The following is an 11,607-nucleotide window of genomic DNA, read 5'->3' as shown; positions in this document are numbered from 1 at the left end:
GCGGCACGAGGAGGCCGGAGGGGAGGACGGGCTTGGCGCCGACGGCGTGGGCTCCCTCGGGGAGCGCAGCTTCCACCATGGCGGCTGCGCCGTCCTTGGCGCCGGTTGATAAGGGTGATGGCTGCGTCTCCGACGCAGATGACGTGGCAACGTGTCGTCGAGGGGGGACAGCGACCATGGCGGCGCGGGGGAGGGACCGGGGCGATAGCGGCTGCAAGCTGGGGGAGAGAGAGGGGGCGATGGCGGCGAGCGAGGTGGATGGCCCACCTGTCCGTGAGAGAAAAAGAGAGGAGAGGGTAGAAGGAGAAAAGCGGACATGGCAACTGGCGCCACATCGAACGGGTGTTGTGGACCAAAACCGGATGGTTTCGGGTTGAGGGGCTAATCTGCATGGTTTCAATAGTTGGCTGGTGCAGGATGTCCCATTTTAAGTTCCGGATTCAAAATCGAACGATCGTGATAGTTCTGGGTTGAAAAATGGATTTTACCCTAAACAAATCCCCATTAATCATGGCATCACGCAGAGTCATTGTTTACCCTGCATTTTAGGCCTAAGTACTTCGTTTAAAAACCATTTGACTGAACGAGATATGCAAAGAAAAAAAGACAGTTACATGATAAAGGTCCACGATAAGAAATCTAAGAGTAGTTAAGAGGATGGTGTTTGACTAATGAAGGTTGGGGCGGCGTTGAGCTGGTGGGCCTCCCCGCTCCAAATTGCCAGTTAGCCAACACAACCTTGAGTGCCTCATCAGTTCAAATTGCCCCAACTGTGTAGCCCCGTAGACGCACAGAACAGGCACAGCCTCATGCGGCAGTGTGTGTGACTACAGTCGGACCTCAGAATATCGTTGACTTGTGCCTTCATCCAAGTGAAGCCCAGGTACCTTAGTAGCAGCATGCATTCGTATTCCTGGTGCCGCCCAAATCTATCCGTCCACGCCTTGCATCGAACCTGATTGCCTAATTACTGATTACTAACTTAGCCAGCTGCAAACTTGCATCCTTTCTATGGTTGCCATTCTATATCTGCACTTCGCCACTTCTTCATATATGTGCTTGGAATATTGCAGAGGAAATATGAGATGTGTGGGAAGAAAAATAGGAAGGCACAACTGTGGATCAGGAATTCACATGGTGCTGCAGACCTGCAGTATATGTTAGGAGGAACTAATAAACGAGGAGATATATTGCCATCAATGGTGCAGATTCCCTGAAAAAGTTTTCTACACTAAAGTTCCCCGAAGAAGCCCTTTGTGCATCACGTGGTCCTGTCACGTCAAAAAAATCTTGTTATTTAGAAGTATTAAATAAAATTTATTTACAAAATTTTTTCACGGATGGGTGCTAATCCATGAGACAAATTTAATGAGCCTAGTTAATCTATAATTTGCTACCGTGGTGCTAAGTAACCCTTCGCTAATCATGTATTAATATATATCATTAGATTCTTCTCGCGAATTAGCTCAGGGTTCTACAATTAGTTTTATAATTAGACTCTATTTAATACTTCTAAATGATAAGATTTTCTTTGATGTGATAGGGCAAAAGTTTAGTTCTCCGAAACCAAACACCCCCTTGCTATTGCATTAAAAGGGCACTCTATCACTCTCACACAATCTCACGCAGCTATTTGATGTGATAGGAGTAAAGTTTAGCCCTCCGAAACCGAACATCCCTTACTACTGCGTTAAAAGGACACCCTATCACTCTCGCACAGCTCTCCTGCAGCCCTGCTGTCTGTCTCTGGTCTTTACCCTACAGTATACCCAGTGTGTAGTTTGTGACACACCATGCAACTTGGCATTTTGGCTTTCATCTTACCGTAGGCAGGGTAGGTATTGGGACGCTCCAAATTTCGTGTTAGAGAAAACTCCGGGAGACAACCCCGATGGATTTCACCAGAGGTTTGGTCTTGCCAAGTGATCTGGTTCGCCGACATCGTCTGGCAAGTCTCGTCAGCCGCATCTGCATCTTCTATGAGCAAGCATCGTGGGATGAATGGAGATAACGACGGTAAGACCCTGCGAGGCTGCGAAGCAGAACTGCGGAAAGGTACGACGAGCTATATCCAGATGGTCGGTGGTCTTAGAAGTGCTACTGGAACAGAGTGTGCCTCCCTGTAACACACCGGCTGTTTGGTCGAAGCTAAGTTGGCGAACGTGTCTTTGCGGCAGCTGTGGGAATGGTCTTTCGTAACAAGCACTTGGAAAACGTACGTTGCCATTGCAGTTTCATTAACAATAGTCATCATAGCACACACATATAAGGTAAAGATCAAATAAAGATGTGTATTAGATAGAGACAATAAGACCAACTCGGGTACTCAGTGGGTACAGGGGGTCTGCACGTGCACCTCTCCTGAAACTTGACACAACGTGCAAAGGAATTGTTCACGTACCCAATTTGACAGGCTATGTATTGGTGAGCCCTTTGCTATTGTACTAGCAGGGATGGCATTCAACTATTACGAATCGATATCGAACGATTAAAGGCGAGCTAGCCATAACTCCTGTAAGTGAACCAGTGCATGCTGTCTACATATATATCCTCGAGGGCGCATCCACGCCATGCGTTATTTTGGACTTTGCTTATTAACTGTGTGTAGTTTCTTTGCATTGTAACTTTATTTGTTGCTAATAGATTACATTATTAGACATGGGAGGCACCAAGAAATTCAACAGTTCCAAGAACAAGGCAAAAAGCTACTGTGTCAACAAGGTTGTGGCAATCCCTAGTTGAAGAAGGTCACGAGAGTCGAGTGTTCTTCCTATTTGATGATAGAGAGATTTGGCGAACAGGATTCCTTTCAGCTAACAAGCAGTGCGGGCAACTTGACATCTCCCATGCACTACACAGAGCTATGACTAATGAAGATCTAGCTGAAACTTCAAGTACCAGCAACTTACCTTAATTTGTAGGGTTCTTGAAAAAAAATTATATTGCTGGTTTCCCTTGTAATGTAATTTGGCACGAGACGGCTATCTAGGACCAAAAACCTGAGGGCATTCTTGCCTGGTAGTTTCTTCCGCGTTCTTGAACCATATTACCACAGTATACATGGCCTGGTAGGAGACAGGCTCTTATGAGAAGTAAGATTTTTTTTTTTGCCAAACCGAATATCCGAGATAAAAAGAGAACCGGACATATTATTACTGTTCAGCATGTAGATGTAGGCATGGGAGGCATATGGAACCACATCGTTACAGTAAACCCCTCTTGATTCTCGATCTAGACCTTGTATTGCTCCACTAGTCCAGTTCCAGTATGCACCTGAAATTTCTCCTAGACACCTAGACCTGCTCACAAGAGCGTGTGGTGCAGAATAATTCCTAATGGCAAAATAAAACGATAGGAAACACAGGAATAACAAGAGAATCCCAGTTCCTATCAGAGCTTTAATTTGTTTCAACACCTGCCTCTTTTTTCTTTTCTTTTTTTGAGGGAATGATCTGCCTCCGCCCTCCTAGCTTCTTTCTCACCTTCTCCCGGCAGCCAGTTTGTACCTGATCTGCAGCTTCTCCGCTGCCTCCATTGCTGCAAGCTGCTCTGCAGAACTTTACACTAATTCAATATTCACTTATTGCACTATTTTTTTCCACAATGTACCTTTCGCCTACAACTAAAATTTTTAGTTCTATGCTGACTGTATCGATGCAAGCTACTCTGCAAAACTTTACACTAATTCAGTATTCAGTTATTGCACTATTTTTCCCACAATATACCTTTCCTAGAATTAAAATCTATCCATAGTTTGTAGAATTGGAATCTAGCATCCAAATCTTTCTCCACTGCAGACATCATGGTTTTTTTCAATAACAAACAAGCAAGCAATGGCCCAACGAGCTACTGCGGTGTTCCCCTCCGCTTCGTCTTTTCTGTCGATCATCACTGTTGGCATCGTACACAAACAGGATGAAATGATTTCTTGGAGACAAGCGATCGAGGCACGCACAAATTAAACGTGGCATGCAGGGCCGGCTCCCGGGGGGAGGCAATGCGACCGCCGGGGGCCTATGGAGCTCGGGCCAAACATCATATAGGTAAATTAGAACAGATAATTTTCTAGTTGGCATAATAAGTCTTTGAAAGTCCATCACAAACCTCATAATGGTTATTATTTTTAATGCTTTTTACACTATTGTTATATATTTTATAAGCTATACATATATTGCAAATATATTGCAAAGTAATTTTATTATTCGTACTATATACTGTAATTTTGTAATTAAAAATTAGTTCAACAGGCTCTTATCATCTTCTTGCTTGCCAAGGACCATTAAAATTATAGAGCCGGCCCTGGTGGCATAGCCTTTGTGGACAGCATCCAATCAATCTCCTAAGTGCCCCTACCTGCATTCCCTCAAAGATTTATTATATATGCTAACCCTCATGGATGCCTCCGTTAATTTCACGCAAATTGAGCTCCAACATCTGGCTGGCTGGCCCAATGGAGATCAGGACACTGTGCCTAGTCTTCATCTTCCTCCTCCTCATCCTCAGGCTCATCAGGAGCTACAGGATCACGTCCTCACCCACAAAGCCATCGTCGGCGCGTCGCCTCCCGCCGGGGCCATGGCAGCTGCCGCTCATCGGCAGCCTGCACCACCTCCTCCTCTCGCGCTTCCGCGACCTGCCACACCGGGCGCTCCGCGAGATGTCCGCGGCGTACGGGCCGCTCATGCTTCTCCGCTTCGGTTCCGTTCCCACGCTGGTGGTATCCTCCGCCGAGGCCGCCAGCGAGGTCATGAGGACCCACGACCTCGCCTTCTGCAGCCGCCACCTGAGCGCCACCCTCGACATCATCAGCTGCGGCGGCAAGGACATCCTGTTCTCCCCCTACGACGGCCGCTGGCGCGAGCTCCGCAAGGTGTGCGTGCTCGAGCTCTTCAGCCAGCGACGCGTGCTCTCCTTCCGGCCCGTCCGGGAGGAGGAGGTGGCGCGCCTCGTCCGCTTCATCTCCGGCGAGTGCGGCGGCGGCCAGCCCGTCAACCTCAGCGACGAGATCTCCCGCGTGGTAAATGACATCGTCGTGCGCACGGTCATCGGCGACCGGTGCAAGTACCGGGACGAATACTTGCGCGAGCTCGAGGAAGCGGTGCGGCTGGCCGGTGGGTTGAACCTGGCTGACCTGTACCCGTCGTCGCGGCTGGTGCGCCAGTTCAGCGCCGCGGCAAGAGACATGGCAAGGTGCCAGAGGAACATGTACCGTGTCATCGAGAGTATCATCCAGGAGCGCAAGGGCACGCCGATGGCAGAGCGAGAGGAGGACCTTCTCGGCGTCCTCTTGAGGCTGCAGAGGAATGGTGGGCTGCAGATTGCTCTCACCAACGAGCTAGTCAGCACTGTCATTTTCGTAAGATCAGCTGCTTATCTTACTACTATTTTTAACCTTGTACTTGTACTCTGTTTATAACTTCTTATAACATGGTAATGCAGGACATTTTTTCTGCCGGGAGCGACACATCATCGAATGTACTAGAATGGGCCATGTCCGAGCTTGTTAAGAATCCACAAGTCTTGCAGAAGGCCCAGTCAGAGGTGAGGGAGACCTTCAGAGGACAGGACAAGTTAACTGAAGATGGCATGATCAAGTTAAGGTACCTACATCCGGTGATCAAGGAGACTTTAAGGCTGCACCCTCCGGTACCACTCCTGCTCCCCCGAGAGTGTCGCAAGACATGCCAGGTCATGGGCTACGATGTGCCAAAGGGAACCAAGGTGTTCGTGAACGTTTGGGGAATAGCAAGGGACAACAAGTTCTGGGGCGATGGCGAAGAATTCAGGCCAGAAAGATTTGATAGTGGCAACGTTGATTTCAAGGGCACCGACTTTGAGTACACCCCGTTTGGTGCAGGCAGGAGAATATGCCCTGGCATGATGCTCGGATTAGCCAACATAGAGCTGGTGCTCGCTAGTCTTCTTTATCACTTCGACTGGGAGCTGCCTGGTGGCGCCAAGTCTGAAGAACTTGACATGAACGAGACCTTTGGTATAACAGTAAGCAGGAAGCCAAAGCTCTGGCTGAAGGCCAAACCGTACATCAATTCGGTGTCTACAAACTCAAAAAACAATCAAGAATCGACAGTAACGGGATAATCTCACTACACAGAATTTTCTTTGGCGTTGAGACTGAACGTAAAAAATCAGTATCGGAGATCTGCAATAAAGAAAGAGTATGCAGCTAGTCATTGACCTGCTATCAACGCTCCTACTGGATGGAGATGGAGTAGAATTCTCTATAGGATTATACGAGTGCTTTCAACATTTGTTTCGTCACAGCTGTCTGTTGTCTGTCTCTACCCGGCCTGTACCCCTTGCTCAGTATGTAGTCTGTTTTTTGTTTTTGACAATCAGCATGTAGTCTGTCACACAACAAGCAACTTGGCACTTCGGCTTTCGTCCTGTAGGCATGGTAGGTATTGGGATCCTCAACAGTTTTTCTTTAACTCCAGTCTGTAGCAGACCTCCTGGATTTCATTAGTGGTGTGATTTGCCAAAAAAACTAGTAAGCATCGTGGAAAGAGAAGATAAGCAGACAGAAAGGTGCGAGGTGTCTGGCTGGTCTTATAATAAGCAGTACTGGAGCAGAGTGCTTCGCTATTGAAATAAAGTGCGTTTCCATAATAGTGGGACGGCGTAGTAGGATCTTATTGCGATTGAGGCTCTCAAATGTGCCCGTAAAAGTGTGAGAATTTTGCAAGCTTCATTTGCACAGGAAAAATCATCAAATAAAACCATCAACTCGCCATATAATGATACACATGCTAATGAATCCGGCAATAGGAACCGTGATCGATGGATGAAAATATCGTGAGCCCTTGCTGCAATTGTAGCTAGCATGGATTACGATAGAGTCTAAATCGATTGATGAAATGCGAGCAGTTAACTCCGCTTGAGCAAACTGAGCTACTCTATTAGGTATAGGTTCATTGAGTTGGTTCCACCACAAGAAATCTAACCAACAAATTGAGCTAACTTATTTTGTAGTGTTCTGAAAAAAGAAAATACTTCCAGATCTCATAAAGTTGTATTAATGTGTATTTTGTTGGGTGGCCTAACTCCGGTAGGGACTGACTCTTATAGGGAAATATCATGGACCAATACTTTAGGGCATTCTTGCCTGGTTTCGTTCTTGAACCATATTAGTATCATAGTAGAGTTCTTGTGAGAATCCAAGGTTTGGCCTTTGCCAAACAGAAATTTCGTGATAAAAAAAAAACAGGGAACTGCTATCATGCAGCATGTAGGAACGGGAGGCATAGGGAACCACTCAACCATAGTATTTCCGCCTGCTTGATTCAGTTACAGTACGCAAAGTATGCGGCTGGCTTCGGACGCTCACAAGAGTTGTGCGGCGCACGCGGCATTTCAAACGCTTCGGATGTCTAGTAGATACTGCGTGCATTTTTCAAGTTTTTGGTCGTTTGATACATGCTATTTTTTTAACACTTATACACTATTACTACATGTTGTGTCAATGTGCGAGTGTGCAGTACATATTAGTCTATCAGAGGAGCAAACAAAACGAAAAACACAAGCACCCCACGTTAAGACAAATAGGATTCTTTCAACTAAACAAACAGCACTCCCAGGTCTAGCATGTTAGTTAGTCACACCTTAACCACTGCTGAGAAAAGCATGTGTATTTGACAAATGGACAGGAAAGCAGCAGATGTTCTGAAGTCCATATCCAGTCCTTAAGAACTCTGTTTCAAGGCCTGAGCTTCTGCTGCAGCCATGGGATCCGCCTCCTCTTCTTTCTCACCTTCTCTTTCGGCAGCAAGTTTCTCTCTGTGCAGCTTCTCTGCTACTTGCATTGCCGCGCGCTGCTCTGCCTGCAGACGCTGCATCTCCTCTTCCTGCTGCTGCCTCTCGAACCAAGTGTCCGCATCAGCCCAAACTGAATAGAGACAACATATTTGTGAGCAATAAGGTTATGCATAATTGCAATCAGTTTTGATGAAATACCGACAAAGATGCCAACAAACTCAAAAAAGTGAAGCCTGTACAGCATAGGACAGTCTAACTACACAGAAGTTTATTTCAGGTCTTACTATAAGCAGTAAATAATACTTGAGAACTGCAGTAACAAAAAAGTATGCAGCAAGTAACCATTCTCTTTTTTAGGCAAGAGATAAGAGAATCAGCGGTACATTTTTTTAACGCACCATTAGTTTGATTCATTAGAAGTTAGGTTGGTATTGCCAACTTGGTTTCATTGGAGCATCACAAATTTACAATGTTAAAATGAAAGGGAATATACATATCAACGATTTCAAGGAAATAATTACGATCATGCTAACAAGCAACTTGGATATGAGAAATGAGTCAATCTGAAGCTAAAACTATCATAAATCCTTCTTCAATGCTTATATTTCTGTTGCAGGGGGCAAACGGGGATACAGACATTTCTTCAAAAGCTCAGAAGCCCAAAGCTACAATTATCAGTTTTTTCTTCTCCCAATGATGGGGGGGGGGGGGGGGGGGGTTAACTTATTTGTAAATCTATTTAGATTATTTATCAATATTTATATACCGTAGGGTTACTCACCAAATGATTTCATCAAAATAATAACCATTTAAATGCAGTAAGAATACAAATTTTCAAACACACAAATCATTCTGTGATCAATATGGAATCCTAACAAATGTGTGAAATGTGATTTTAGCTTAAGGGCCAACAGTGGTGTATACGGCAATAAAAAACTAAATGTACCCTCTTATCTCGAAAAAGATGTGTTATTACATAGTAAGGCCTTTGCTCTACATTAGTTAAAAAATCTGTTCCTCACTTCTTAACCCACTCTGTTTCAGATTGTATAAGTTCCTTTTGTACTAAACTAATTTATTGAGCTACATAAAAGTATCAATGATATAGTCATCATGTCAGGTCACCTTGGTGCCAAATCACACATAGTTACTGACACCATACCATAGAGATGCTCAGTTCATCAGTTGAACGGTAAAACATGCAGATAAATGGTTCGACCAGGAGTTCAAATCATTATAGTTAAATACTCTTGAATTTGATACATGTAAGCGTTTTAATTATACTTTTCAGGCTCCGTAGCAGGAAAATCAGATGGCCATCCACTCATTGCCCAGTGTGTGAACTGGGGATGGAGGGGTGAGGTTGCAAGTTCAATCCTCCAGACAGCAAACCACTTAGGCATATTAGACCATATTTTCCCTTGATTTTCTACAAAATGATCCTTTAGGAAAACAGGACCAGGCATGGTTCTGTATCAGATTATTTTCAAGATGAACAAGCAAAGTAACAAACCACCATGGTGACTGTTGCGAGCCAGAGCAACAATTCACTTCATATAATGTGGAGGCATGTGGTAAAAGGTTGACCTACCATGGGACAGCTTAGATTAGGATGGGTGGATGGTGAAAAGCCATGAATAACCCAACCCAATCTGTTCTGGTTCTCCAGGTTGAAAAAATGGTGTCTAGTTTGACAAATCAGGCTTGAATGGTAAACATAAACATATGGAAAAATTCCATTATCTACCAAATTCACTCCATCAATCCCAATGAATGGTGCTGATCAAGGTCACATGCTAGATGAACAGCTGGTCAACTAACCTATCTGGTTAAATAGGTCCCGTGACTAAATTAGCTGACGACAAAGGTGGCAATGGAAACTGCATAATATGCAGATCCTCTGTGTTCATTAAGTGCTACTATAACATGCATCTTTTAAAAAAGTGAGTCTAAGCCAATGAACTACTTGAGGACACCAATGAATTGCTGCAGCATGAAAAGCATGAACCATGTTACTATTAGCACATGTAACATGGTAATGTGATGAAGATAAAACCTCTCAACTCTGAACAGTTTCTTCAACAATATCTTCCTAATCATCATATAACACAAAAATATTTCTTTCCTTCTGCAATGCTTACCACAAGAAGACGCAGATTGAAAGATTTGGGACATTCCAGACGATAACAGAACTTTAGCACAGGGGTTTGAACCAAACCAAGCAGAGGTTGCTATTTCTATCATGGAAGCAACCAATCAGGTAACTACAAGGAATTAAAAGTTGCAAAACTCCAAACGCAACCATCTGGCTTTTCATTGCTACTAAGTACAAAGAATTACAACTGAATGCTTTAAATGAACAAACCAGGATCTTATATGCAAACGCAAAGAACATTCAGCAACCACAACTTGTTGACATTTTCAAAAAGTTCAAGCACAAGAATTCATCCTGCCTGTGCATGTGGGAAGAAATTTGTTAATGGTTGAAGACGGAAGTGGCTACAGCTGAATAACATTTGTAGTACTGTACTGGTATGATGTGATTAAGCATTTATTTCAGCTTTCACTTTTCACATAACCCATTTTCCCCAGGTAACTAGGATTTCAACAATTCTTACCTTTTGAGTTTTCATGAACGCATTCTCATTTTGTCCTCCGGAATATCATCAGAATTGCACAGGAGAAATCGCATTATAATGAAACCTTAAAGATAGATTGTAATAAAATTTTCAAAACCTTCTATTAGCATAGCAGTACCTACAAATCATAAGCCTTGCAGCCCCAAATCCTACAATTTCCTCATCCTTAATGTTCCAATGATGCTTATGAACCGCATTGCAATCAAATCTTTTGTCAAGTGTAATAATACTCAGCGTTGGCAGTCAGGCAACCAAAACAAGCAATCGGGCAGTGAGGCAGGAACAGGAAGCATTGGACTTACTCGGCTGCGCGGCCCATCCCTGCTCCCCTCCCTTGATGCGCTCGGGGAAGGCGTAGTTAACGGTGAGGACGCGTCCGAAGAGCTCGGCGCCGTCCATGTTGTCCATGGCGGCGGCGGCGTCCTCGCGCTCGAGGAAGGTGACGAACCCGAAGGAGCGGTGCTTCTGCGTGGACTGGTCGAGCGGCGTCTTGACGTCCTTGACCTCGCCGAAGGGCACGAACGCCGCGTGCAGGATCTTCTCGTCCACCTCCTCCGCCAGGCCACCTGCGCCAACCAAGAGCGAGGGGGCTCGGATTATTCCACCCGCACGGCGAATTCGCCAGGCGGACGGCCAGGAAAGTACGAGGTCCTGCCGTGTCCACAGGGAGTTCCCCGGTGAGGAATTTCGTCGAGCAGGCGGCGCGCGCGGCCGAGAAGGGAGGAGAGGCGTGCTCGGCCAAGCCTAGAAGAGGAAGAGGAAGGGATTGATGCACTTACCGACGTAGAGGGTGTTCTTCTGCACCGGCTGGTTCATGTCTCCGGCGGCGGCGAGTAGGGTGCTGAACTGCTGATGCGCAGGGGGGGGGGGGGGGGGGGGGGGGAGGCGAGACAGCAAGATGGGGGCTGTTTGGGTTCTGCCTTCTCTGTTTGCTGGAGTAGCTAGCTGCGGCCTCAACGGGCTGAACTCGAACCGGAATCAAATTCATACGCGTATATTTGGTCCAAGCAAATCATACTTTTTTGCAAATTCCAATTAGATCATGTGCATATTGCACATTGGAGATTTTTTTACTCCCGCATCCTGCTACGTTAAAAGGAAAAAAAAAGAATGACAATTCTAAAAGACAGAACGCAGCAACCAACATAATTCAACAATTTTGAAAAGAACCTGTTTCCTGTGTAAGAACGAGTGA

General features: G+C 45.4%; 2 protein-coding genes across 2 annotated transcripts; one reads left to right on the top strand and one right to left on the bottom strand.

Annotated features, from left to right (window-relative positions):
• Positions 1-4,442: 4,442 nt before the first annotated feature.
• On the top strand, positions 4,443-6,302 carry LOC112873014 (ent-isokaurene C2/C3-hydroxylase-like). The gene is made up of 2 exons (XM_025936047.1): positions 4,443-5,356; positions 5,440-6,302. The coding sequence occupies exons 1-2, from the start codon at positions 4,451-4,453 to the stop codon at positions 6,097-6,099; spliced, it is 1,566 nt and encodes a 521-aa protein (XP_025791832.1). The 5' UTR covers positions 4,443-4,450; the 3' UTR covers positions 6,100-6,302.
• Positions 6,303-7,523: 1,221 nt separating this feature from the next.
• Positions 7,524-11,296, bottom strand: LOC112873015 (peptidyl-prolyl cis-trans isomerase E). The gene is made up of 3 exons (XM_025936048.1): positions 11,192-11,296; positions 10,715-10,978; positions 7,524-7,903 (listed from the first exon to the last, which is right to left on the bottom strand). Exons 1-3 carry the CDS (start codon positions 11,226-11,228, stop codon positions 7,701-7,703), a joined length of 504 nt encoding a protein of 167 aa, XP_025791833.1. The 5' UTR covers positions 11,229-11,296; the 3' UTR covers positions 7,524-7,700.
• Between the last annotated feature and the right edge of the window lie 311 nt (positions 11,297-11,607).

This window comes from Panicum hallii, chromosome 9 (assembly GCF_002211085.1).
Source record: "Panicum hallii strain FIL2 chromosome 9, PHallii_v3.1, whole genome shotgun sequence".
NCBI lineage: Eukaryota > Viridiplantae > Streptophyta > Magnoliopsida > Poales > Poaceae > Panicum > Panicum hallii.
Note: the sequence above shows the minus strand (reverse complement) of the source record. Positions and strands in the feature narration are given on the sequence as shown.